At 35.6% G+C, this 27,162-nt stretch overlaps 1 protein-coding gene, 2 long non-coding RNA genes and 1 pseudogene across 6 annotated transcripts; 1 reads left to right on the forward strand and 3 right to left on the reverse strand.

The window, feature by feature from the left end:
* Nucleotides 1-1,839: 1,839 nt before the first annotated feature.
* LOC133737457 (replication factor C subunit 1-like) lies at nucleotides 1,840-13,279 on the reverse strand (annotated as a pseudogene).
* A 130-nt stretch (nucleotides 13,280-13,409) lies between these two features.
* On the forward strand, nucleotides 13,410-15,668 carry LOC133738202 (peptidyl-prolyl cis-trans isomerase FKBP12). The gene is made up of 5 exons (XM_062165665.1): nucleotides 13,410-13,567; nucleotides 13,703-13,736; nucleotides 13,841-13,902; nucleotides 14,055-14,107; nucleotides 15,365-15,668. Exons 1-5 carry the CDS (start codon nucleotides 13,480-13,482, stop codon nucleotides 15,464-15,466), a joined length of 339 nt encoding a protein of 112 aa, XP_062021649.1. The 5' UTR covers nucleotides 13,410-13,479; the 3' UTR covers nucleotides 15,467-15,668.
* A 1,014-nt stretch (nucleotides 15,669-16,682) lies between these two features.
* Nucleotides 16,683-22,768, reverse strand: LOC133738203 (uncharacterized). Of its 4 annotated transcripts, none has more exons than XR_009860008.1 (5): nucleotides 21,387-22,768; nucleotides 20,797-20,908; nucleotides 18,460-19,411; nucleotides 17,611-17,659; nucleotides 16,683-16,847 (listed from the first exon to the last, which is right to left on the reverse strand). It is a non-coding gene; the product is annotated as an uncharacterized LOC133738203 (long non-coding RNA). The 4 variants fall into 4 exon arrangements; XR_009860007.1 differs by having other exon boundaries at nucleotides 20,797-21,478; nucleotides 21,810-22,766; XR_009860009.1 differs by having other exon boundaries at nucleotides 20,797-21,478; nucleotides 21,728-22,766.
* A 2,337-nt stretch (nucleotides 22,769-25,105) lies between these two features.
* On the reverse strand, nucleotides 25,106-26,940 carry LOC133735557 (uncharacterized). The gene is made up of 3 exons (XR_009859115.1): nucleotides 26,807-26,940; nucleotides 26,057-26,132; nucleotides 25,106-25,346 (listed from the first exon to the last, which is right to left on the reverse strand). It is a non-coding gene; the product is annotated as an uncharacterized LOC133735557 (long non-coding RNA).
* Nucleotides 26,941-27,162: the final 222 nt, after the last annotated feature.

Below are 27,162 nucleotides of genomic sequence, written 5' to 3' on the forward strand. Positions count from 1 at the left end.
ACGATATTATTGAGTATATGCCCCATTTTAGACTTGTTTCTCCCTTAAGTTTCGTATTTTGACTCATCGAGTCAGTTTAAGAGTCTTGTATAGTGTTTGGCGTAAAATAGGCGCAAAATGCGAAATTTATGAAAAAAATCCTAACGGGATCAGGATTCCTTACCGTCGACGTTTTTGCGGTCTTTACATTAATTCCCTTTATTTTCTCTTAAAAAAATCTGATATTCTCCACCTTTTTGTAGGAAATTTAAGACGTTTGACCAAGCAATGAAGAAGGGAAATAAAGGAGAAAGACGTTTTCAGTTCGGGAATAAAGGAGAAAGACATTTCAGCTGTTAAAAGACCCCATTATAAGAGGAGTTAAGGCCATAAAGGAGACGTTTTCAGTTGGAAAATTAAAGGAATTATGATGCAATCCCATCCATCCAATGATGAAGGGTATGATCGACAAAAGCCAACCAATGCTCCCCTATAAATAGGCAACGTCCAGAACAGAATTTCCATCACTTCCCGGCCTATCACTTCCTGGCCAAAGCTATTCTAAGACTCTGCCCAATTCACTCCTTAAACTTCCATCACTCACAAGACCGTGACCACCATCCATCCATCATTCTACGAAGTTCTTAGGCGCTGAGTCAAGGACGCTCCACCACCATAGCAGAGACGAGTTCATCACCTTGTTGCCAAGCCGCTGAGGAAAGCTTCAAAGTGTAACTATGACTCTACTTACAATTTTTATTTCGGTTTTGTGTGTTTGGATTTGCGAGTTGTGTAATTGGAGACATGAAATTTTCAGAATATTTTTATTAATATTTTTGAGATTTTCAGTTTATTATTGAGTTAATTTCGAGAATTCTTTGATGATGCATGTCACAATCTTGTGCCCTTTTATGTGTTTAGGTAATTTTCAGAGTTAGGTTCATAAGTTTGCATGCAAGAATAATGGTGAGAGTTCTTGTGTGTTTGCTTAATTTGCCAAGGGTAATTGTTATTTGTTAAGGCGCTGAGTTAAACAAGTAGCAATTAGTTCTAAAAAGTGGTAAAAATCATGCTTTAATGATTAAACGATTCTGGAAATTACGTGTTAAATTCTATGTGTAATGGTTAATTTGCACGTGTGAGTTGATTCGAGGGTTAGATAATACTACTACTTAAGAGAACTACGCTGAGTGTTTTCGAAAATTAGTAGTATTAGGCTTGGTAAGGACTTTTCCGATCCAAGCCTACATTAGAACGAATCAGATAAATGGATTGATCCGCTGAGGCTTTTCATTTGGGCTCTTATCTATGCATTCAAGATGGGCACATTTTTGTAGCATGTTAAAATGAATTTTCTGTTTTTACACTTAGTAATTTCTGAGTGGTATTGGTCTAGGTTAGGGAAGTCGATCATTGTATATAGTTTTATTTGTTTTGTTTTTATTTTAAGTAGATTAGGAACCAAATCTCAAAACCCCCATTTTATTCTTTTATTTGTTAATTGACCTTTTTGTGTAGGTGTACCCTACAATCCCCGGACTGAACGATCCCTGCTTATCCTATACTGACAACTACATTTTGCAGGGTTAAATTGTGAGGCTATTTTAGCCGCATCAAGCAGTAGCTCGGCACGTCGCCCTGTATACAATTATAATTCGTGAATAACAATCCAGAAATTAAATACGATTCCCTCATCAAATCCTCATGAATTAACATTTCTATTTCTTCTCTGATTAAACCATGACTTTATCATTTGCACCATTATTTAATTGAAGGTTTCTAGGGCAAAATTGAGAGAAATCCGATAGCGGAATTCTCATAAATCAATAACCAAACTATTAAACTTCAGAAATTCCGATTAATATCCAAACCTCCTCCAATTTCCACCAAACACCTATCCATAAATTCGTAACAATATATACTACTCAATAGACCAAAACAACTCACCAGGAACGGCCGGACGCGCCCTCATGCGCCGCCATAGGCAGTTGCGCCTGGGCCCCACGCGCCGCCGGTCAACCACCATATCTGGCTACCAAATTTTACCAACATCATCAACTCAACATTCTAAGCGTCTTTCATAACTATGGTCAAGTCAGAAAATACCTCTAAGTGGCCGAACAATTAAGCAAACCGAAGTAGAGTAAAATTTTCTAATTATGCTTTCTTCCTCCACGCTGCAAATCGCTTCAAGATATTTGGGGAGCTTCAAGTACGCCTGAAGGCGCTTCTAAAAAGCCTGGCTTTGTCGCCGGAGGTGGCCAGAATTGAGGTCAACGGTCACTTGCTACAGTAAACTTCTCGACCTTGGTTCGCCGTTTTCCGGCCAAGACTTGACGAGCTACCACCGCAGGTGTGTCCAGGAGGAGGAGAGGAAGCCAACGGTGGTCGCGGTTCGCTCCCAGGTGGCCGGAATCGAAAAGTGGCCGGAGGTGCAGAGGAGGGAGAGAGAGTGGTAGAACTGATCTACCACAGTAAAATTTCGAATATATATATTAATTTATCATGAACAATAACTTTACATTTTCACTTATAACTTTCGCATACGAACTCCGATTTTTACGTACCACATATGCACGCGCTTGGTTTAACGCCCTCTACAACTTTCATGAAGAACATTTTCTCAAATTTTGACCCGAACAAAAAGCCAACTTTTAGGGCCCCCTAAAATATCGAAACGGAGCCAAAAAGTAAATGTCATTTACCCATCGAAAGACTCGTAAACTGGTAAATTTAGGTTCGGGACGTTACATAATGTATCAGCAACAATCTAAAAATGGTAAAACATACCCAAGTCCTCTGCATCTGACGAATTTTCTTCTTCACTTGAAACCTAAATATCATCATTGTTCTCTCCAGTTACATTGCCAGATGGTTCTAATATAGCTACTATACGCTTCTTTGGAAACTTTTTCATTCCAGGGAAAGTGACAAACTCTGCAACTCGTACCATTCTTGATTTGCTTCCTTCTTTGTATGCTTTACAGCCGGCTGGACGCCATCCAGTGGATTAGGATGCCCCTAATACATAAATAATGTATCATCAAAAAATAAATAAGCAAACAAACAAATAAAAATCAAATTATAAAACACGAGCAGTAACCACGCTCCACTAAACAAGGTCGGATTACCTGAAATTTTGATAACTCTACAACAGTATCATAGTCATCCTGACTAATCGAGTAAGTATTCATGAAGTCCACTACTTCCTGAACAGCTTCATCTTGGTAATGATTTATCACACAAATAATGGTTTTGCAACTAATCTTGAGCCAACTGCTTTACATTTTTCTATTCATATGAATATTCATATAAAGACAAGAACATAAATTCACACCTTTGACAGTTTATGCAGTGGTGCACACAATCGTTTCAGAAGGAGGGGAAAGTACTCAACTCGCAGGGTTTCCCTGATTATTTTACATTGCACATAATATGAAGAAGTTTCCAAGAGGGCCATATAATTTACAAGACTAGAAAATATAAAATAAATGGAGGGGAAGGAGAGACATCAAGTTTACATTGCATATGGGGTAAAAAGAAAAAAAAAGAAAAAGCACATAAACAGGAACACACATAGCTTTTTCTAGGAGGGATGGTTCTGGGTGAGGAGGTAAATTTCTTCCGTTAGCAATATTTTGGTTGTTGTCCTCCCTCAAAGATCCTCGTCTTACTCCACTAAACATAAGATATACAACATAGCAAATCTTCTAAGTAACATTCCCCTCCAAAAAAATTATACCTCACACAAGAAGGTATTGCATGAAATTGGCACATTTCATCTCACTTTAGACTTCCTAAACAATTTCCGCCCATAAGACATTGCAACCGGGGGCAACAAAGAAACAAATAATCTGAACTTCAGGCAGCCTTTATACACATTGCGCACTAATGTTAGGAGAGGCAACCAGAAGGCCATCTCACCCAAATCCCACGTATTCATCTTCCCATGAAAAATAATCCAAGCTAGTACTCGTACCTACTGAGGTACTATAGCCTTCCATACTGCAGGACCAAGAAAGGAACAGATATCCATCATTTGTTTTGACTAGGATTTTCTGGAGAAAACTAGGTGAACACTCACAATCTTTGATTCCCACCTAGATCGAGCCAGCACTATAATTCTAATAAAACAGTAAATCAGATTATTGTTCAACCAATAATCCAAGTACGAAGCTAAAGAGTAATAAGAGGATATACACATAGACCAACACTGGAGGATTGCGATACCAGAAAGTCAAAACAAATACAATATACAGCAGACAGTTTAATAAAGGAAAGAGAAAAAGAAAGTACATATGGAAACGTTAAAACCGCAATTAAGGACAAGCCATTGCAGTTATCAAACAGAGAGATATTAGATAGTGACCATAAGTTGAATTATAGCAGATATTACCTCCCTGAACTAGAATCACGAGAAGCAAGAAGATGGAAATGCAAATCTTCCAAGAGCCTCAAATTTTTGCCTAATATTGAATTCTTTCCCAGCCACCCTCCAAATCTATTAAAATTTCTCTTTCCCTGCAAAGTCAAACCAATGTGTTAATTGAAAAAGAAACCGAAAAAAAAAAGGAAAAATAAATAAATAAATAAAAAGAAGGAAAAGGGGGGACTTGTGATGAGCATAAACAAATTGCATAAAGAGCATTGACATCTAACAAAATTGTAAAGAACTCAACGTGAGATCTAAACTTTCTGAGTACCAAAATCGCATGAAAATTTTGTCCATAGGAATGAAAAAAAAATAAAATAAAATAAGAAAAAGGACAATCAACCAGTAGTCCAGTCAGAGAATAACTAAAACATTATATGGACAATAAACAGCAATAGAACCCACGAACAATGCACCAACCCTAACCTGCTGCACAGACAGTTCAAGCTGACGAGGACCCCCAAATTTGCAGACTTGAGTTGGTGGGATCCTCCTAGCATTCAATGTTATGTTTGGACACCAAACCTATTGATAAGTACACAACCAATTTTCCATGTCGATCAAACCTATTGAACTTAATTGGCAGTGAAATGACCATATGCCCTAAAAGGTTACTAACATGTGAGGCACCTGCAAACATTTGAGGGCAACTTGACGGGATTTGTATAGAGGTATTACTTTGATCACCTTTTGCATATCCAGGTACTATATTATCCAGGCTATAAATCTTTGGTATGAATCATGATAAAAATCTATATAATGTTTGGTCTGCCGTGTGTCACACTCCTTCCAAATTAGCATAGGTCATTTCTCAAAAGGTTGAGCTTTTCTAATTTTTTTTTTTTTGGTTCTTTCTAGGGTACAGTCAATCTCAAAGAAAAATAGTGCCAACTTCCACAGCAACCTTTTTTTGCATGAATAATAGTTTATGAAATCCATATTTTGATTTTATCATCCTTTATATGATTCTTTCCTCAAATAAGCACTATGAAGAGTGAATGTAATCTCTATTTATTACTTAGATGTGGCTTCTTATCATATGTTCAACGAAATTACTACTATTATCAGCAATATAACCCCTACTTAGAGATGACAAATTCAACTGAGGACAAAACATTAGAATTTTAATACAACTTCATTCTGATAATGTCTGCACTGGCATAAGTCGAACACACTATACCCAAAAATAGCATGGACCTGTGTATTATATAAATAAAACTCATGTAGAAACACAGATGTGGTTTAGATGAAGCAGCACATGTATGTGAACACTAGAGAAGTCAGAAAATAAACATTTCCAAGGTCAGAGAGCATCTGCTACACTTTTTGTACTTTGTAAAACTTGTATCATATAGAAATTCATTACCTGCTCAAGCGTCTCCCTTTGCCCGTGCAACAAAGCAGCACTGATCCATCACAAAAAGAATACGAGATAACACCATGAATTTCTAATTATAAAGTCATAAAGATGACAATATGGAATTATACCAAATTAATAGTACAAAATAATATTCAATCCCAGTGCTGATTGGAAGAAACATACGGAAGTATGCTGGATGACAGAGAACCACTTTGGGAAAGTTGCCATTGGCGATGTTTTCTAATTTATACATTGATAATATCCCCATTTCCAATTAACTCAACAACACCGGCAATCAATTTCATGCGTCCAACCCCACTATTATCCCTTGCAGCCGCACTTGGCATATACTTAATATAATTTTCCTGCGCAATAATTTGGAAAATAAGCTTAACCTATTAAGAGAATCTCTAAGGAGCTGATAAGATCGTGAGACTTCGTTACTTTTTCTGTTAGAACAAGTGTTGCATTTTTATAGATATAATATGCAGAAGAATATGCTTCCATGTTTAAATGAATATGACTTCACATTTAAACCCATGAAGAATCAATATGCTTCGCAAGAACTACTAGGATCCAAAATCACCTAAAAATTTTTGAAGGCGTGGAGAGTCAGAACAAAACGTACAAGAGACCGAGATATATACACACACACACGCACACGTGTGTGTTACATGTACAGAGAGAGAGAGAGAGAGAGAGAGAGAGAGAGAGAGAGAGAGAGAGAGAGACAGAGAGAGACAGAGAGATGTATAGCAAATATATACATATTAGTTTCCTAATTAATTGATATTATACCAAATTCTGAGAGTAAAACCTTGAGGCCCTTATATAGATTTTAAAGCAGCTGTTAATGTGCATTACAGTTGGATTTTCTCATTCCACATTAGACATGGCTTGAAAGTTGTAATTATGGTCAAAACAATTCAGTATGTGACCCTTGGTACCGTTTTAGTTTTAAGAACCCTCTTTTACTATGGTCATGATTGTAATTCATGAGTAATGGCATCAAGAAAATGTCAAAAGTATTTCTTAGAAATTGTTCTCCTAATAAGGTAAGTATGCCTTACAATTTTGGTCCAATTAATATCAGCTGTAAGCATTCCTAGATAGTAGCTTCCTGTTCCTTAGAAAATGTCATCCTGCTAAACTTTCTTTTTTATTAGCATATTCCAACACCCAAACAAGTGTCATGCTATAAAAACAACCTGAATAAGAAGAGGACAAGATCTGGATCGCTCATGCTCATGTCAACCCGCTCATCCATCCGCAAATTTCCAGATTGAAACCAAACAGCCTGGAGGCATTAAAGACAATCAGCACAAAGCGCATCACAGGGTGAAAGATTTTAAAACAGAAATTGTGGGGGTCACATATGTAATGGATTTATTGAACTTGGTGAAAGCCAACATTGTAAAAGCTACCTTATTGCCCAATATACAAGATGAGAAAAAAAGAATATCACCCATCTATTGTACAATAATTTTCATTGGTATAGAAGACAAAATATGACTGTTGTATTCCCACTCCACCCACTGCTTTTACTACCTACAGAATACAGATAATCCTTCATATCTGTATGTCGGCATGTAAGGATGAAATTGTGGGGAAATATGGAAATAATGGAATTCCAGATAAGAGGAAATATCAACAGAAATACTGACATATATATAAAACCAAAAGGGATTTACTTAAATAAAAGAAATTTAAAACAAAACCTTTAAGAAATAATAACCAACCGAAAATAAAGCAACTGAAAATGTAAACCCATAAATTGTGCAATATCGGCACGGAATCCATCTAAGCAAAGTGAGTACCAGATGATAAACTGAAGAAACATTTGACTCAAAAGTCCCAGCTAGTCAAGATGAAACTAACAATGCATATAAATGAGAAAAGTGATAGTACTGAGAAACTTCAAATTGGCCGCAGTTTATTTTGGAAAGAAAGGATATAGGTCCCAAGACTTGTAAATTCTTCTATCTTGCTAACCTACTCGACATGGTGATAATTAACTATGGAATTTCTAATTACTCTCCTCAGATGCATCAATCTATAAATATGGGATTTAAGTGTTCAGAATTTAACAACTAAAATATATGTACATTTATATTTCAGTCTCATATATGAATATCTTCCCCACAAGTATAAGCATAGTTTCTTTCTTTTGTTTATCTTTTCTTTAGTGGTCGTAGATGGAGAACATAATTCAAATCGCACTTAAAAATTAAAACAGAGCAATGAAACTGAAAGCAGGATTTAAAAAGTGAGCTCATATCTTAATGAACTGTGGTGCCTAAATAAATTAGAAAAAGAAATACAGATATAAAAATTAATAAGAGAGTCTAACACAAAATCCACAAAACCAGAGTTGAAGTAATGCTATCATACTTGTCAATAGCTGTGAACGGCGAAATATTTTCATCCTTTGCACTGCTTAGTAGCCGTTGGCCCGTTGCCTTACATTTTCATATCTTATGACAGACATTGAGAGACTCATATACTGCAACTGGTTAAGTGCAATTCGCATGTCTCTGTTGACTCTTTCTTTAAGTTCCTTAAGAGCAATCTGAATTAATCCGCATAGGGAAAAGATTAGGTAATACATGTCACGAACCAAACAATCCAGATACAAGTCTTATGTAAGACCACAGAGCAGAAATTTATTACATAGGCTACGACTTGACAGAAAGAGAACCGGTACGGCGGTACTTAAACTGAATTACTGAATCAGGTCATAACAACCTCTCCATTTTTTATTATATTTTTGAATGTGAAGAAAGATACTTTTATTGAAACACATTAATAGAAACAAAAAGTCCATGCAAGACGAAAAATTTTCAAGTCCAAAAGTACAATTATATGACTGACTAACTAGTGCCAGCATTCCTTAAATACTCTGAAACAGAAGCCCAAAGAAATGACCAATTGACAACCTTTTCCCACAACCTCTTATTAAAAACGAAGAAAATGTAACAACCTACAAGAAAAAGAGTTGATGATGCAGGACCAACACGTAAACTGTAGAACTAAGGATGCTGTAGAGATAATCTGCAGTAAACTAAGAAAACAGAAAGATAACTACTGGAGTCACACCAGTAGGTTCTAGGAGTCACACCTAGGAGGGAGGTTGAGTCACACAATCAAGGATAGCAAACGCTCTCAATTTTATTAATCTTAATCTGAAAATAAAAGACTACAAAGGCCTCAATATATAGTGAGGCTAAACAACCCTTGAACAACTAGGACCAAGTAATCCTAACATCCCTAGGCTTAAGAAGATTCCCTAAAAATATCTCCTAAAATAAACGAATCCTAATAAGAAAAGAAATCATAAAACTTTCCAAATACTTGCTGACCCCAAATCAGTCAAGTTCCCATGTTGACAGATCATCGCCTACTGAGTGCCAGATCAAGGCTTGAGCCTTGGAACCTTCTTTGCCACGTCCCTTATAGACTTTCAATGGCCTCTGCCATGTAGATCCTCCATCAGTTGAGGGAAGACAAAACGGAAAAGGGCATATCGGTTGCAAAACTGTACATTTTTCCGATTAAAAAAAATATAATAACAAAAAATAAAAATAAAAAGACAGCCATGAACTTCAGAATAAAGGATAAAGTTTTTACTGTACCCAATATAAAATGATGCTCTACAGTATATAGCATTTAAGGAGAAAGATTATTACTGCGTGTATTCTTCTCTCAAGGAGGATGAAATCTATACATGCAAAGTGTCAAATTAGGCATATTAGATTGTTAGACACCATTATTCTTCATAGTCAAATTGTAAGACACATGATATCATTAAAAAGAATGGTATCTTTTTACAATATTTTAGAGTCCATAAAGCTCTAACAAGTAGATAATTCCAAAGAAAATAGGATTTCATTACCATGAGCAACTAGTAATGGCAGGTGCAACTACTTACCTCATTCACTTGAAGGCCTTCAGCATTTTCAACTTGATTCGACATCTCTGCCATCTACGAGAAAAATAAAATGTTACTAGCTGCATATAGGTAGTCCAGATGCAATGTCTCAAGAATCAAAATTCATTTCTCAATGTATAAAAAACACAAGCCCAAAAGAAAAAAAAATGCAATATTCCTATCCACTGGCTACATATGCACAAGAACACTGACGCAAATTTTCATTATTTTAAGAACTCGCATGCACACACAACTCGCAAAGAACGCACTAACTGCATATAGGTAGTCCCGATGTAATGTCTCAAAGAACTAAAATTCCATTTCTGAATGTATAACAAACACAGACCAAAAAAAAATGCAATATTCCTATCCACAAGCACGAGAACACCAATGCAGATTTTTAAGAGCTCACACGCATGCACAACCTGCAAATAATGCACATCTCTGTCTTATCATTAAAGAAAACATAAAGGCCTTGGCATCCATTTAATTGGCCGTTATATCTAAAATAAAAGAAGGATGCTTTGCAGAGTTGTGCATTTAATGCCTACTGCATGCCACAGAGTCAAAATAGAACAGAGAAAATGTCTAAAAAGAGTTTATTACCAAAAGCAAATCAAATTCTTCTGACAAACCAGAACTGATTAAGAGTATGAATCCAAGAAATCATGCTTTCACATGTAAAATGCTCTTAAGAGAACTCGTTGAAAACTATTACAAATTTAAAAATAACTTGCCCAGGTGCTGAATGAACAGGCCAATAAGGACTGCTATTGCTTAGAAACAAACAAGCCACCTACTATAAAAAAAAATCCAAATGAAGGAAGCAAGATTTACGTAGTGTTACTCAAGTGGTTTTCATTAACCTTTGTAAAGTTGATTAAATACAATGTTGAGTATTTACTTAAAAAGTGGCAATGTATGCAAAATAGAATTTAAAACAATTAAAAATTAAAAAAAAGGGTTTAGGATTTAGGGTTTAGGGTTTAGGGAACCGAAATATCTCAATTAACCTTTTTAATTATCTCATATTCAACTGTGCACATTGCCAATATGAGATAACAACAAAATACTCAGAAGGGTGCACTGGAGTTGACATATCAACACCCTTTAAATACTCAAATATAATAGAACTACCATATCTTAAGTAGGAAGGGGAGAGGCGACCTGTTGTTTATTAGGCTTGCAGAAGCTGAGAAGCAAACAGTAGTTGACAAGACTCTTCAGTTTCAGACTGTAACAATCATTGCAAATGCAGATAATAGGAATTTTAGAACTCTTTATGCTAGCAATAAGATCAGTGACTCCACCCCTATCACCAGCAGACATCCCATCAACCTCATCCATAACAAGTACAGTTTTGGAATGCTTAGATCTGCAAGTTTAACTAAACATTAACTAGAGAAGAAAAGTCTATCAGGCACATATATCGCACCCAAAATATAGATAGATACGTCATATACAATTAAACAAACCTATCCATGCTTAGGGACTCATTGCTGACAAGCTCTTTAATAGAATTTGCATTGCTTCCACCAATTCCCTTGACAATCTTGGAATCAGCTTTCCCACGACTGTCACGTGCATTTACCTAAAGAAAACATACAGGCATTTACCAATAATGTCATTTGGAACCTTTGGTCTATATTTTTCCGTCCATGTCAAAGCAGAATCCTTGGTAGCATGCTCTTTGCACCTACCAAGAGAAACATCTGCTGGCGACTGTTTGTGGGATACGCTTGACACCGAGGAGCTGCTAGTGCAACATATTAAATTGCAGAAGAAAAATTCAACAATCAAGCAAATACGTAATTAAAGCTGCTAGAAAGAAAAGCCTTCTTATGGCCTCCATGGCTTGGGCTACATCTTAAATATTATATTGATACTACATCGAGAGATAGAGACAGAAACAGGAGCAGGATCCAGACAAACACGAAAAGAAGAAAATAATTTCAACAAAATATGATGAGAGAGGGACAGAGGGAGTAAACCCAGAGAAAACAAAACTGAAATCATGAATCTGACAATATACCAAATTGACTAGTCACTCAGGAAATACTTTTTAATGGTACTCTTTTAGGGCTTTTATTAGGCAATGATGATTTTCATGTATCACCCTCAGCTTTCTTTGCTTCTTGCACAGGTGCTTTAGCATGAACTGATGCCTGAATCATATCAAACAATCCATCCTCAGTAACGAAGGCCATCCTACATACCAATAAAAGAAAGATAAAGATTTAAAATTTAAATAAAGGAAATATACGTAATATGAAAAATGAGTTTAGTTCAGTATGAATCAGAAAATAAATAGCCCAAGTTCTTTGGCTTTCGAGGATTTCCTGCCCTGAATATCTTCATCACATAAAAGATAGCTCTGCAAATATAGTGTGTAAATGCAAGCAAGTATGCTATCTGAGTTCAAGATAATACAAGAAGAAAAGGAAGTAACCGTTTTTTTGCTGACAGATCCAGTAACACCACCATGGCGTTTTATCAAATCCTCTGCCTCCTCTCTTTCCAAACTGCAGGTGTGGTAAATTCACAGTATTCAATCTCAAGCTGAAAAACATAAAATATACGATGAAAGCCATGGATATAGTTATATATAGACATATCATATATTAACTGCAACAAGAATAATATTATACCTGAGACAGAAATATCAATACATCATGACAAGTAGAAGTAAATATTAAACGCTTCTACAAAAACCGTATTGAAGATTGACAGCATACCAAAAAAAAAGAATTTTTATCCTACAACCAAATGTAGAACAAGCTTGTGAAAGTCACGTAAATAATGAAACAAACCTGTCAAGTGTACCACGGATTACAAAAGTTACACCAGCTAAACAATTTGGAGCACCTTCAGGAAGTTCCTGGAACGACATGCAGTAAGAGCCTCATTGTTACACCAACAAAACAATACAATTCATTAATCAATTCAAGATTTTAAGACATAAACCTTTTCTCCTTTTCTCCTTTCACCAAAATTCATAAATCCACCACGTCCAGCATCTCTGCCTCTTCCACCACGACCCCTACCACCACCAGATTTTTGAGGAGGTTCAGCGTTCTGAGCTCCATCATCGTCACATTTATTATTATAGCTGTCACGTTCTGTGGGATTCCCATGCCAGACGCACTCTTCAATTTTTTGCTAGGCGTGGCTTCTTTCTTTTTCGATTGAGGCAAAACAAAATCATCTTCATCATCATCAGCAACTTTCTGAACTTTTTTTTTGCAGGTGAGAGCTTGACGGATTCCACAGGATCCGATTGAGTGTTTCGTTTAGCTGGAAGAACTGTTTCCCTTTCGTCTTTCGGTTTTGGAGGAAAATGCGACTTCATACACCACTTTCTTATATCTCCTTGAGATTTTATGCACACCAAAATCAAGATTTCATCATCATTAAACCCTAGAATGTTTTCCAGCAAAGATTAACAAGAAAGAAAACTGGAATTCCCAACTCACCATGTCTCTAGTTTAGGAATAGAGAGCAAAATTCCTCACTGCTTGGGCATACACAGAGACATTCATTGGGTCTACGAGGCTTCTAGAGTTTTGATGCATGCGGTAACACAAACAGTGAGGAATTTTGCTCTCAATTGTTATTAGGCTTTTAGAGGATTTACTTTAGTACACATATACTGGGCCGATGGTGGAGGCCTGGCCGAGGCCGATTTTAGTTCGAAAGCCCAATTAGATTATCTAAAAGAGCTGAGGTGGCCTGGCCGAAACCCTAAATCGAAGAGTAAGCAAGCAGCATCGAGAAAAGAAGATGGGAGTGGAGAAGGAAGTTCTGAGCGCTGGAACCGGTGCCAAACCGGTGCCAGGTCAAAAGGTCACCGTTCACTGCACTGGTTATGGTTAGTTGTTCAGTTTCTTCGTTAAAACTTCCTCCTCCTTTTGCATTGAACTAAGAATGGATTATGTCTATAATTCTGAATTGCTCCATGTTTGATTTGTTTTTGTGGGTTAATTTTTACTGTGCTTCTTTGTAGGAAAAAATGGTGATCTCAATCTGAAGTTTTGGAGGTGAGAGCATTCCGTTTCAAGGAAAGAGTTAATTTACAATTTCTCGGGCTTGTCCATTTTGGTCAAATTAAATCGTGTTTCGTTTTTCTTCTGTTTTTTTTTAGCACCAAGGACCCTGGGCAGCAGCCTTTCAGCTTCAAAATTGGCCAAGGCTCTGTTATAAAAGGTAACTACATTGTTTCCTGTTTATACATATATATATATGTGTGTGTGGGTGTGCTTGTGTGTAGATGTATACAAATGCGTGTTGGGTGTATAGGTAATTATACAAACACACACAGATGTGTTTTTTCACTATTTTTTGGAACCCATTTGCAGGGTGGGATGAAGGCGTCCTTGGAATGCAAGTTGGAGAAGTTGCTCGTCTGAGGGTATTAATTCAACTTCTGTGCTTATTTGAGTTTATTAAGATTTACATCCAATGATTTATTAGACTTTGAAGTACAGTGAATGTAGAGGAAATCATTTGTTATGTTGTTGATGACCTACTTTTCTAGGATAAGAATACTCTTCTCATTGGGAATTGACATCAACTTTTTATATTTTTTTTCGTATAGGAAAAGGGACAAAATCATGAATTTGATTCCCTAGTTTTGCAATAGAACTCTATATTCTTCATGGTATATTTTCACCCCAAAGAACAAGAATTGTGTCTGCGTAAAGCACCCCCAATACAAAAATATGTGTGAAATGTAAGAATGGTCTGAAATATAATGTTATTGAACTTCCTAGTGAAAAGAAAAATAACAATATGGCTGAAAGCACCTCCTGAACAGGAATTATATAAGCCAAAAGCACTAACCAACTAACCGACATCTACAACTAACTGACATCTAGCATGACACTGTATCTACTGCAAATATGTTGCCTCTATCCCAGACATTCCTCTATCCATGTTTTTACAATTTTATCTGTAATACATGATACCAGCATTCTCTTGATTCTAATAATCTCATTTATAACTTTTGGTGATGCAGTATACTCACTGCTTGGACACCAGGATCAACAAACTCTGAAGTTCAGAGCTTGTAACACAGATTTTGTAGGATAGGAATAGGAAACTATGAGTTAGGAATCACTCCCAGGCTTCTCACCCAAACTAGGCTTCACACCCATCTCAGGAAAACTCAGAAATACTCTAAAAAAATTTATTCATCAAGACATAGCTGGTCATTTGATTACACTTATTTATACTTGAGCAGATAGCTCACATTTAACTAGCATTAAAGAATCATAGTAAGACTCGACTCCCGAACCTGAAGCTTACAAGACTTCATAAAGGAAACTTTAAAACTCCTAAACTGAAACATAAAATTTGAAAAGACACTAGACTCGAGAGGCATTAATCTCTCTCTCAAAAGCTGCAGTAATTATCTTGAGAGCAATTAATCAAGCCATATGGAAAGGGAATGATTAGGTGCTTTCGCTCATAGACCTTAAAGGTTTGACTATGATGTCCTCATCATTTGGTTTCTATAATTTTTCTGCCATCTTTTTTTTTTTTTTTTTCCTGATGCCATTTCAAAAGTAATTGCTTTAAGATGTAAGATCTTTTCATTTCATTTGGATGCATCTTGTATATGAGGTATTATAATGCACCTTACCTGACATTGACTATGATTTTGCAGTGCTCTCCAGACTATGCTTATGGATCTGGTGGATTTCCTGCATGGGGGATACAACCTAATTCAGTTTTGGTTTTTGAGATTGAAGTCCTAAGCTTGGAGTGACATCAGGGCAGGAAGTGGAAATATCTGCAAATCCATGTTATGTGATATCCTAAGTAGCTTGCTTTTCCATGGACATGTACAATTTTTATAAAAGAAAAATGTTATTTTCAAATCGCCCTTGTTCAGTATGTTCTGTAGCATGCATCAGCCATAACTCTACCCTGATATGAAATAATTTGTCAAAGTTTTGGCATTTCTGAAATTCAGAGCATTGATTCTGATAGGGTACTTATGATCACCGGAATTGGAGTATGACGATAGGCAGGTGTTGTCACCTGCAAACTTTTCTACACTTTTTAGATGCTCCCTCTTTCTGTCGATACTTCAATAGGCCAATAAACACTTGGTCACATTACCAGGCCAATGAATACAATATGATAATAAGACCAAGTGGTACTAATCATAAGGATGTCTGTTATCTGAGCCTCAGTGGCTTCCTTGATGTAGGGGTAGCTATACATGTATATGTGGTAGCCACGAACTCATGCTTGTTTGTGGATCATTATTTTGTTGCTGATAGTCCTTTAGGTACACTGAACGGATAGAGTTGGTGAATTTGCTAAATCTTGCAATAAGATTGGATTCAGTTATGACACTGAATGGATAGGGTAGTCTGGATAGCCATATGCCAGATTTAGTTAATGGCTGACAGTCTTTTCTTAGATTTTGAAATAGAATGTCATTTCTCTTTCATTCTATGCTGTGACAATCTCATTTTCTAGAAACTATGTCTACTTTACTGGAGGTAGTACAAAAGAGAAAAAAAGGTTTATGGGGTGTCGGAGGTTTTGTGGGAGTGGCACTCTGGGCTTGGGTGTGGCACTATATAGGGAGACTCTATAGATGTCATTGAATCTATGTAGGGAGACTATTTGTCAAAAAAAGGTCACCACCGTCTTGGTGGAGAAGTTGGTCACTCTGCACTAATGAGAAAAGTTGCATTTCTCTCTAAATCCCACACTCTCAGACAATATCCCCCTCCACCCTTTCTCCAAACCCCAGATCTAAATTTGCTCCTACATGATGTAGATTGATGGGCTTAAGAGTTGTGCTCTCCTTGTGTCTGGCATCTGGCTTATTATTATTACTAGAAAATATGCCCGCGCTTTGCTGCGGAATTTATTGTTACGAATGTGGAAGAGAGTAATTGCTTGAATGGATGGTAATGTTGTTAATATTATAGAATTAGATACCAGAAATTTTTATGTAAGGCACGCAGGGAAAAATTCCAAAGGAATTGTTTTTATTGAAATTATGTTCTGAAGTGAGGTACATTTTGGCCAAAATTTTGTATTACAATGCACAAATTGAATTGAAGTATGCTCCTGAAATAGCTGTTGATGGAGTTTTGTCTTGAATGGATGGAGTTGTGTGTACAGTCCTGCAAAATATTTGAAGAATTAGTAAGAATAGCATTATTATATTTGAGGTTAACGTTTCTTATTCATACAAGTAAAATAATTTAGAGAAGAAGGTAAGGGGAACATGAATGGAATGACACGATTATATGTGGATTGAAAAGCAAATGCAGATAAACAACTAAAGTTCAATTAACCACAGTTCTGCAGAAGCTTCTGTATCAAGGAAAAGTAATTTGATTGAAAAAAGAAAAGGATCAGAGTTTATAGTCGGAAAAGCACCACATCCTTGGACATTTGTGCGATTGGTAATTAGAAACAGTGCAATGATAAAACACAACAGAACATTAGTTACTGGCAAATGAGGGGAGTATACTACTTTGCTGCAATTGAACACTATGCCTCTATTTTTACATTAGTTAGACGTTGAAGCACAATAATTAACAGTTTAATGGTAAGAAATTAGCTGATCATTAAGGAAGAATCACGGGGACTTTTAATTTTAATTAAACTGAAGATGCATTCATACATGTATAGAGCTTTTAATTAGCCTAGGGATGCTTATGAATATTGTATATTAGACAGAAGATGGATTAGAGACGGTAGGTGTTCATCTTAAAGCACCGTTTATATAGAAACTGGTTCCGGATATCAAATTTGTGTGGAATCCAACGTGCAATCTACTGTCAACATGGTCTGTTTCAAGTTAATTGGCCTTAAATCCCAGACATATATTATATGGACAAAGAAAGCTGAAGCTGAAGTATAAGATATTTAGTCACTCACAGTGAGGTTTCCGGTTTCCGGTCAAAATCTAGCTAATTCATCTGTTCGTCTGCCACCAAACAATAACGGTAGTTTCATCAGTACACCACAAAATTGAGCATGACTAAGTCACTAAGGTGATCTGGCCAAAAAACCTCCACTTAATGCAAGTAGTATCATAAAGCATTGATATAATAACTAATCTTTTGATCACAAAAACCCAAATTTTACGTCAAATAAATACAGCAACAATGATACAGAAGCTTAATATCCCACCATATACAACTTTCCAGTCTAAACTACATAAAAACAATAAATTACATTTTTAATACCTAAAAACAAATAAAGAAAGAAAAAACGGTAAAAGCAATAATCTCCACTTCCATTTGCAAAGTCTAATCCTTGAGGATCAAAACGCAGCATACCAAATATGATCAATAAACTGTGTACTTTCTTTGTAGCTATCTTATTTCTCAAAACCCAACATACCAAAAATATGACATTATAAGAACGAAAGGTGATTCAACAGAGCAAAAACACCCAAATATTCCAATGAACAATATTTAGAACTGCGGAAGACAACCAAACAACAGATCAAACCAAAAACCCATAATAACACAATATTGAGATCCAAGTACAATTGACCGTGACAATCGCGCGACAAAATTATCAAATCAAAACTTCAAATTCTGGAATCTTACCGATTTCAGTCCTTATTCTTCTTTCCTAGATATTTAAGTGAACAATATTTAAAAATGCGAAAGACAACCAAACAACAAATCAAACCCAAAACCCAATTCCAGCAAAAAACAACAAAAACGCAACCCCCAAGATCTAACCAAATGAAAGCTTCAAACTTTAGAACCTTACCGATTTCAATCCCTCTTCTTCTCCTTTCTACTACAGCTTCAAACTTTCGAACCTTACTGATTTCAATCAAACTTTAGAACCTTTCATATGAGGATAAACTGACAATGCAGCATGTCATTTCGAACCAAGATATTGAGTCCTCTGTAAACAATCTATACATTTCTTCCATATTTCTTAGGCCAGAAAAATCAACAGTGTTTTAAATACTAACAACTAAATACAGACTTTAAATGGCAATCAATTAGAAGAAATTATAAAACAAAGACACAAATCAAACCTTGGAAGAACAAAAACTCAACTCATCCCAAAACCTTGGAAGAAAGTATCCCTAAATTGCCTAAATAACAGAGAACAATCCCAGATTTCCTACCATATTATAATCCAAAAAAAGAAAGAAAAAGAAAGGAGATTACCATATTACAAAACTTCCTTTCAATCACCATTTTTGGATTTATTTCCACAATCATATTAACAAATTTCATTTCCAACCAAGTGAATCCTGGATTACGTCTATATCAGTGGCATCAAACAAAGTTGTCTGTTAAACCAAGGATTTATCATTTTATAAACATGTACAACAATGATGATCATAATAAACATGATAAATATACCATCGATTTGAATACCAAATTTGACTTTTACCGAAACAAACAGTATCTTCCTTTACTTTGAGTATTGAGACCATAGACATAAGCAGACTATTTATGTGTTGTTGAATTTAGGCAGCAAGGGCTTTAAAGTGTAAAAGCAAAGGAGGGACCCAAAACACGAAGAGGAATTTTAGATTCACTTCAAATCATAATAAACACTGCAATCTAAGTACATTAAGACTGTTATGAGGAATTTTCATCCAAACCTCTCAAATAAACAACTCACCTTCCAGACGGAGAAAGACAAAGGCAGGCAGGCACTACACTTCCAACACAGAAAAGAAGAAGAGAAAAACCTCTATCTGCAATCAATCAAAATACAAATTCCTCAGAAAAACCAAACTTTCGAATCAAATAGTGGACACCCAAAACCTAATCGAACCAATCAACCCCCACTCTGTGTCAAAATCAACCTTATTATTTTAAAACATATTGAAAGAGAAAAAGATTAATTACTAATCATAAAACTAAAATCTTTTCAGGAGAAACTGAAAATCCATAACACATGATAATAAGAAAGCAAAGACAAATATATTCATAGCTCCAATTTTCACTAATCAAACAGAGAAGTTGAGCCTTTGTAGCTCCAATTTTCAGAAGATTATAAATAGTTAAGAGTTAAGACTCAGAAAATCATTCGTACCCACCACCCAAACTCGTTCCCTTCCTCCCCATATCAGAACAACAATCAATCTTTATTAATATTAACAGTGAATATCTATACAACAATACCAACTTTATATCAATTCCAACCAAATTCAATAAAATGAACATACCTGAAGAAGAATACAATATAAATTCCTCATAACAGTCTAAATGTACTTAGATTGCAGGAACACAGAAAAAAAGAAAAAGAAATGCAAATTGATTCTGATGAAAACTGTTCTTTGCAATTGCGACGACACCATCGGGAATGCAATGTGGGTTAAATGCAATTTCTATATTTCCTAGGCCAGAAAAAATCAACTGTGTCTTAAACACTAACAACTGAATACAAACTTTAAATGGCAATCAATCAGAAGAAAGCATAAAACAAAACACAAATCTAATCTCAGAAGAACAAAAACTGAATCCAGCCCAAAACCCTAGAAGAAAGTATGTGTAAATTCCCTAAATAAATATACCATTGAATCAAATACCAAATTTGACTTTTCGCAAAAGAAACAGTAGCTTCCTTTACTGTGAGTATTGAGACCATTTGCAGATTAAAGCAGACTATTTATGTGTTGTTGCATTTAGGCAGCAAAGGGTTTAAAGTGTAAAAACAAAACGACGAACTCAAAACATGAATAGCAATTAATCAAACAGAAAACAGGATAAGAGTTGATTCAACTGAGACCGGGAGGAAGGAAAGATCATAAACATTTCCTTCACTTTCAAGAAGGAAAAAATAAAAGATAAAAAAAAAAACACCCTGGATCACACTGCTGCTACAATGCTACATTATATAATTTCATTAATAATAATAATAAAAAACAAAGCAAGCCTTCAGTTTCTATGATCAGAATCCAGAAAACATGATCACAATACAAAAAACATACAAAGCAGTAACTCTAAATGCATAACAACTCAGGTAAGATGGAATCTTGACAACAACAATCAATCTTTATTAATATTAACAGTGAATATCTATACAACAATACCAACTTTATATCAATTCCAACCAAATTCAATAAAATGAACATACCTGAAGAAGAAAACAATACTGAAATAATCCCAAACAATACGCAAAGGAACAGCGGCAGGAGAATAACGTGCACACCCTTGTGCATAAAATCTAACTTGAAGACAAACTGAATCTAATCAGAAACAAAAGCCAAAGAAGAAAGAGAAGTCAAAAAATAAAAAATAAAAATGTTTAGGAATATGAAAAGAACAGGACATAAAATTAAATCCCATTATAAAGTAGTCCTAACTGCCACGTAACTGCTACAACTACTTTAATACATGGATGCAGGCATTAAAATATATCTCCCTAAGTTCGGAAACAAATCTAAATCCCATTAAACAAATAAAGAGAAGAAAAAGTGAAGCCGTGAATCGCAATGTGTAAAAAGGAGAATGAGTGAGCTTCTACTTTCTGCAAGTCTCTTCCTTTAAGCTCTCTCTCTCTCTCTACCCCGCAATGTTTCTCTCTCAAATTGAGAAGTAAGAAGCTGATCGAAATGGGTGTGCTAGACTATCTATCAGACAATTTCACAATAAGCTCCAAATCCAAAAAAAAAAAAACACAAAGCAATACCGGTATCATCCAAACCTCTCAAATAAACAACTCACCTTCCAACACAAAAAAGAAGAAGAGTAAAACCTCTATCTGCAATCAATCAGATACCCTTGCGCATAAAATCTAACTTGAAGACAAACTGAATCTAATCAGAAACAAAAGCCAAAGGAGAAAGAAAAGTCAAAAAATAAAAAACAAAAATGTCTAGGAACATGAAAATAACAGGAAATAAAATGAATAAAGTAATCGTAACTGCCACATGACTCTGCTAGCACTACTTTAATACATGAATACAGGCATTAAAATATATCTAAATCTCATTAAGCAAATAAAGAGAACACAAAGTCAAGCCGTGAATCGCAAAGTATAAAAAGAAAAATGAGTGAAACTCTACTTTCTGCAAGTCTCTTCTTTTAAGCACTACTTGCTGTTCCAATCACTTTCCAACCCGGATTAAAGGAGATGGGAGCTCAAACCTGCTTGGAAGTTCTTATGCAAATCCTTTCACAGCTACCTAATTAGTGAATAGTGATGGCTGAGATCTGCTCTGTGCTCTAGCAAACTTTAAAATCCATTTCTTCAAATTCCCATCAATTCCCTCAATTTACATAAGAAAAGAATCAATCTTTATTCTTTCACAAACCCAAATCAAATTTCTCAAGCTATATTAAACCAAGCTAACCAAACAACGAAGTGGAGAAGCAAAAACAACCAAAACGTAGCAAGGAATTCATTACCTCACGCAGCTGCTGCTGTTCGGTTTAGGAGGCAGAGGGGGGAAGAGAGAGAGGAAAAAACTCGGTCTGGGAGGCAGAAGGGAGGAAGAGAGAAGAAAAAAGAGGCAGTGGCAGAGCCGTAAAAAAAGTCAAATGAGAGCAAAATCGTCTTTTTCCCCACGAATGAACAGTAACTCGGAATGAACAGTTGACTCATCTTTGACTATGTATAATTATTTTGGTCAGTTTTGTCGGTCACCCGAAGCACCCATTGAAGAGACCTCCTTTCCCGTTGATCTTTGACACCATCTCCATCTCTTGCCCAATCCACCTTTTTTGTATCGCCCCCTATACTAGTCGAAAATTGATTTTATCCTTTGATTGGCTTTCTTCAGCTCTTATCCCCCATCGATGCTGCGAGCTATTTCCCCGAAATCGGATATGCTTGGTATTATTATTGACTTAAGAGATGTAGCTAACCTTTGAGACTCCTTGTGAATTGGATCGAAGTTCTAAGGTTCTATGCGGCAAGTTATTTGATGATTTTGGCCTTGGAGCCATGCGTTTGCTCACAGCGACCTTGACAGTAGATGGTGCTCTACTCAGTTCGAAGTGTTCCAAAATCCAAATATGAATCTGCCAAATGTGCTTTCATGGAACTCCATTTTTTTTTTTTTTTGGCCCAAGTGGTCATGTTATTTTAGGTGGCATTATGGAAAAATTATATTCAGTGGTGCAAGTAAACTAGTAGATCCAACGGACCTCAGTTGTTGATATTTATAGGTAATTTTTTTTTTACTTAGGGGGGTGTATTGTATTTGGATTTGTGCAGACTTTTTTTAAATGACAGACTTTTTGAAAAGTCCACAGATTCTTTAAAAAGTTGATAGACTGTTATGGATTTCTTAAAACCATTGATTTTAGCAACAGACTTTTATTGATTTATGAAAATCTATATACTTTATTATGAATGACTTCTACAGATTTCCTAGAATGTACAAAATATAAAAAAACAAAAACAAAAAACAAAAAAAAATAAAACAAATGCAACCCAAACACAAAACAAAATAATAACTTGTTGTCTCTTCAATGCTTCAGTATCTTCTAATAGAAATTTACTCAAATAAATAATTGTTAGTCTGTCTAGCGAGTTTGTTCTCATTCATAATCTCCCAACAACATAAATATACAATATAGATCACTTGATGTTTATGGTTAATTATTCTCATCAATTTTTTTTTCTTGGATTAACATATATTGTAGCAATATTGGTCAATGTCTTGATCTATAATCAATCAATTGAAATTCAATTGTTCAACCTTTTTTTGAACTATAATATAAATTCAAATTAATGAGAATAATTAATTAATAAGATAAAATTTAGTATGGTTCAAGGTCTTAGGGTTAGACCATAATATTTGAGTTTTAGGATTTCATAAATCATTTTTATTGCTATTAGGCTTCGAAGTATCACAATTGAAAAAAAAAACAAAAATCACATTCAACAACTATAATGAACATGTTGGGTATCAAAAAAGGTTAATATCATAAAAGATTAGAGAAAAGATAAAAAATTAAGAAAGAGAGATGATGAAGGACAAACTTCTTCGTGCGTAGAGAGAAGAACTTTGATAGACTTTTTTTTTTTTTTTTTTGAAGAGGAAACTTTGATAGACTTTTTGAAATATTTGGTCTGGAGGCTGGAAAATTATTGGAGTTTGATATGTATAGTTAACACTACAAAGTCCATGATTATCCATGATTTTCTAATTCCATAAGTATGAATGATATTTTGAATACCTCTGTACTTTTATTCATTTTTAAAAGTCCTGATTGAATACCCCTAGATTTTGATGGAATTCATGAAGTCTTTAAAAATCCTAATTGAATACCTCAAGACTTTCATGGACTATTAAAAGTCTATATTGAATACACCCAGATTTTTAAATTCCATAGATTTCTTTAAAAGTTCCACTAATTCTATATACAATACACCCCCCTTAGTAAATAAATATGTACTTGATATTATCCAATCGTCCATTCTTGTTGTGTAAATGCACATTGGTGCATTGAATACTTTTTCGGCATTATGAGCTTTTTGTAGCTCAATTGAAGTTTGGTCACTAATGGGTTGGGTACAATGCTAGGTGAGTGGGTGTCAGGTTTGTGTCTAATGAAATTTAATTAGGGTGAAATTGTTACCTCATATTCTTACAAACCACACTCCCCTTTATACACATTTTTATTGAAAAGTTACTTTTAGAGGGAGGTGTGATTTTTAAAAACCGGTACCAATTTCAATTTCCAATTTGTTGCTTTGGGTTCCTTTTTTCTTTTTTTTTCCTTTTTTTCTCAAATTTTGTTTACTGTAGACTCCGTGAAATTCCGAACGTCACTTTTGGACGGGACAATTTTTTGCGACCTCTGATTGTCTAAAGACTTTGGGAAATTGTTTGGGCTTGGGCCTTAAGCCCAAAAATAGCTTAAGGTTAGAGTCCGTAATCTACTTTGGACACCCAACGAACGAATATGCTAGTGAACCTAGCCCTATAAATTAGTTGACCTTCGACCCAAACATCACCTTTGACTTAATAAGGTTCTTGTAGCTCATGATAGCATCTTTGCATAATCTTGAAATCTACTTGTGCATTCATTTACGATTTTCTTATTTTACTTTATTTCTTAACAATTGGTGGAATTTCTATTCGCATTACCCGACACTTACTCATCAACCATCCCTCCGTCTTTCAAAAATACTATTTATTTACTCAATATATTTTTCTAACTCAAGCAATTTTCGATTAAACTTACCTCGCCATTTTTCTGTTTAAATACAAATTTGGTAAAACCAAAATCTTATTTAATCTTGTCAACATTTTAACTTTAAGTTTCTTTTGTATTTTCCTACCATATTTTTATCTCCCTACTATTTTAAATTTAAAACCTATTGACTTAGCTGATTCAAACCCTTTTACTGCCCACAAGTTGAGCCCTCTACCTTACACGCAAAGCCCAAGTCTTCTTTTTTTTTTGTTCTCGTCAAATTGGGCAGAGGGAAAGGAGATGTCACGCCCCGAATTTTGAATAATAAATTCAAATCCGAAACATGAATAATTACAATTACAAAATCCAAATCTCGAAACTTCGAGTTCATTATTACAATTCACTCTCACAAGCAATATTGTAAAGCTCAAATGAGCATAACACACCTCACAACGTACAATTGCTGTAAAACTCTAACAATTGCTCTAACCGCACGATCACCGTCCTGGTTCTCCTGTCCTGTAGGATTACCCGCTACACAATTTGAATAGTGTACCGGGAGTTGCAACAACACAAAACCCGGTAAGCTTTTTACAGCCAGTATGAGTAAACAAGAAGAACTGTTGATTTAATAAAATACATTTCCTTTAACTCAAGTATAGAAATGTAGAAACATCACAATTACAATGATCACCACAAAACCACTTCACTTTCTCACTCTCATATATATATAAATATATATATATATATAAATATTATACACTTATGAGTCACTCCCCGTTACCCTCATAAGGTCACTCAACATTTGGCAGACAGACTAGAGCTCTAACTGATCGTTTCCACCTACCCGGCGCGAGGGCGTGGTTCACGATTTAATGCTATTAGTTTCCACCTACCCGGTACAAGGGCGTGGTTCACTAATAGATGCCATGGTCACCCCCGTGACCTATTGATCTCCACAGATCAATATATCTCAACAAATCAACAATTTATTGTTTCTCAACAATAAATTTAATACCTCTCACAATATTGTTGCTTTTCAACAATAAACTCAACACAACCATAACAGTACATAATATCTCACAATTTCAACAATACATATTATTTCACATAAATAATATATATATAGATAGACATTCACACAGGAATGCCCATTAATACCAACTATAGTTCATATGATTGCAACAAAATAAAGCAATTAATTGTATTGGGTTCGTAATATGAATTACGTGAGGTTTACTCACCTCGATATTCCCGCTGCGTCTTCAATTCAACACAATACACACCGAAATCTTTCACCCAAGGGAGACCGTCAATCACCTAATCACACATGACCTTATTTTAGCCAATAACTCAAAAACATACTCAAACGACAATCCAACGGTCGGATCGAAATTAAATGATGATCCAACGGTCGGATCCTCACGGATCGCCTTTAGGATCACCCTCCAAAAATCATCACGAAGATCCAACGGTCGGATCTTCCTGAATCGTCCTTACTAACATCTTCACAAATTTATACAAAAATCCGACGGACGGATTCTCACGAATCGCCTTCCGAATCACCATTTCTCAATTATACGAAGATCCAACGGTCGGATCTTCGCCCATGACCACACAAAGCCACTGGGACAGTCATAAGATCATCATATCAAAACTACAAGTCCATCTGACGGTCCTAACTTCACATATCACGAATCAAACGATCGAAATCGATCGAAACGTAAAAATTCATAACTTAATCATATGATATCCAAAAATTGCGTATAATATATCAAAATGATCGTATTGAAATATAGAATCTGAAAATGTACAGAAACCATATTTTTGATCCCCGGAGGTGGCCGGAAAGGGCCGCCGGAGTTAGTGGCAGAGCCGCCGCCGACCACCACCAATGGTGTCGGGGCCGGGCTGCTCTTCTTCCTCTCATCATGCTTAACAACTTTCATAACTAGCACGAAGTCTGAAAATGACCGGAAGGGGTCGAAAATTACCTTGAACAGTATGAAGGTGGCCGGAATTTTCCAGAAACCGGCGAGAAACTGCAGAAAACGGCGAGCTCCAATTCGACGTAAAAACGTCAATTTAAGGCTTCGATTCCTTCTTAAGAGTTGTTAAGAAACTCAAGAAGAACTTACTGGTTCAAGAATCACAGAAAAATATGGTCTGTAGCTCGAGATATACCGATCGAAAGCTTCGGTGGTCGGAAAAATTCCAGAATCCGGCGAGCTTGAGTTTCGACGTAAAAACTTCAACGAAACGCTTCGATTCCTTCTGGAGAGTTTTTCAGAACTTCAAGGTGAGCTCACTGGTTCAAGAATCACTCAAAAATACGTCCTGTAGCTCGAGA

The sequence above is a fragment of the Rosa rugosa genome, chromosome 3, assembly GCF_958449725.1.
Source record: "Rosa rugosa chromosome 3, drRosRugo1.1, whole genome shotgun sequence".
Taxonomy (NCBI): Eukaryota; Viridiplantae; Streptophyta; class Magnoliopsida; order Rosales; family Rosaceae; genus Rosa; species Rosa rugosa.

Bases quoted from the DNA above. Each gene is read 5' to 3' on its own strand.
- LOC133738202 (XM_062165665.1), top strand. From the start codon at position 13,480: ATGGGAGTGGAGAAGGAAGTTCTGAGCGCTGGAACCGGTGCCAAACCG. The intron at 13,568-13,702 runs GTTAGTTGTTCA...GCTTCTTTGTAG, and splicing joins CGTTCACTGCACTGGTTATG to GAAAAAATGGTGATCTCAAT. The intron at 13,737-13,840 runs GTGAGAGCATTC...GTTTTTTTTTAG, and splicing joins CTCAATCTGAAGTTTTGGAG to CACCAAGGACCCTGGGCAGC.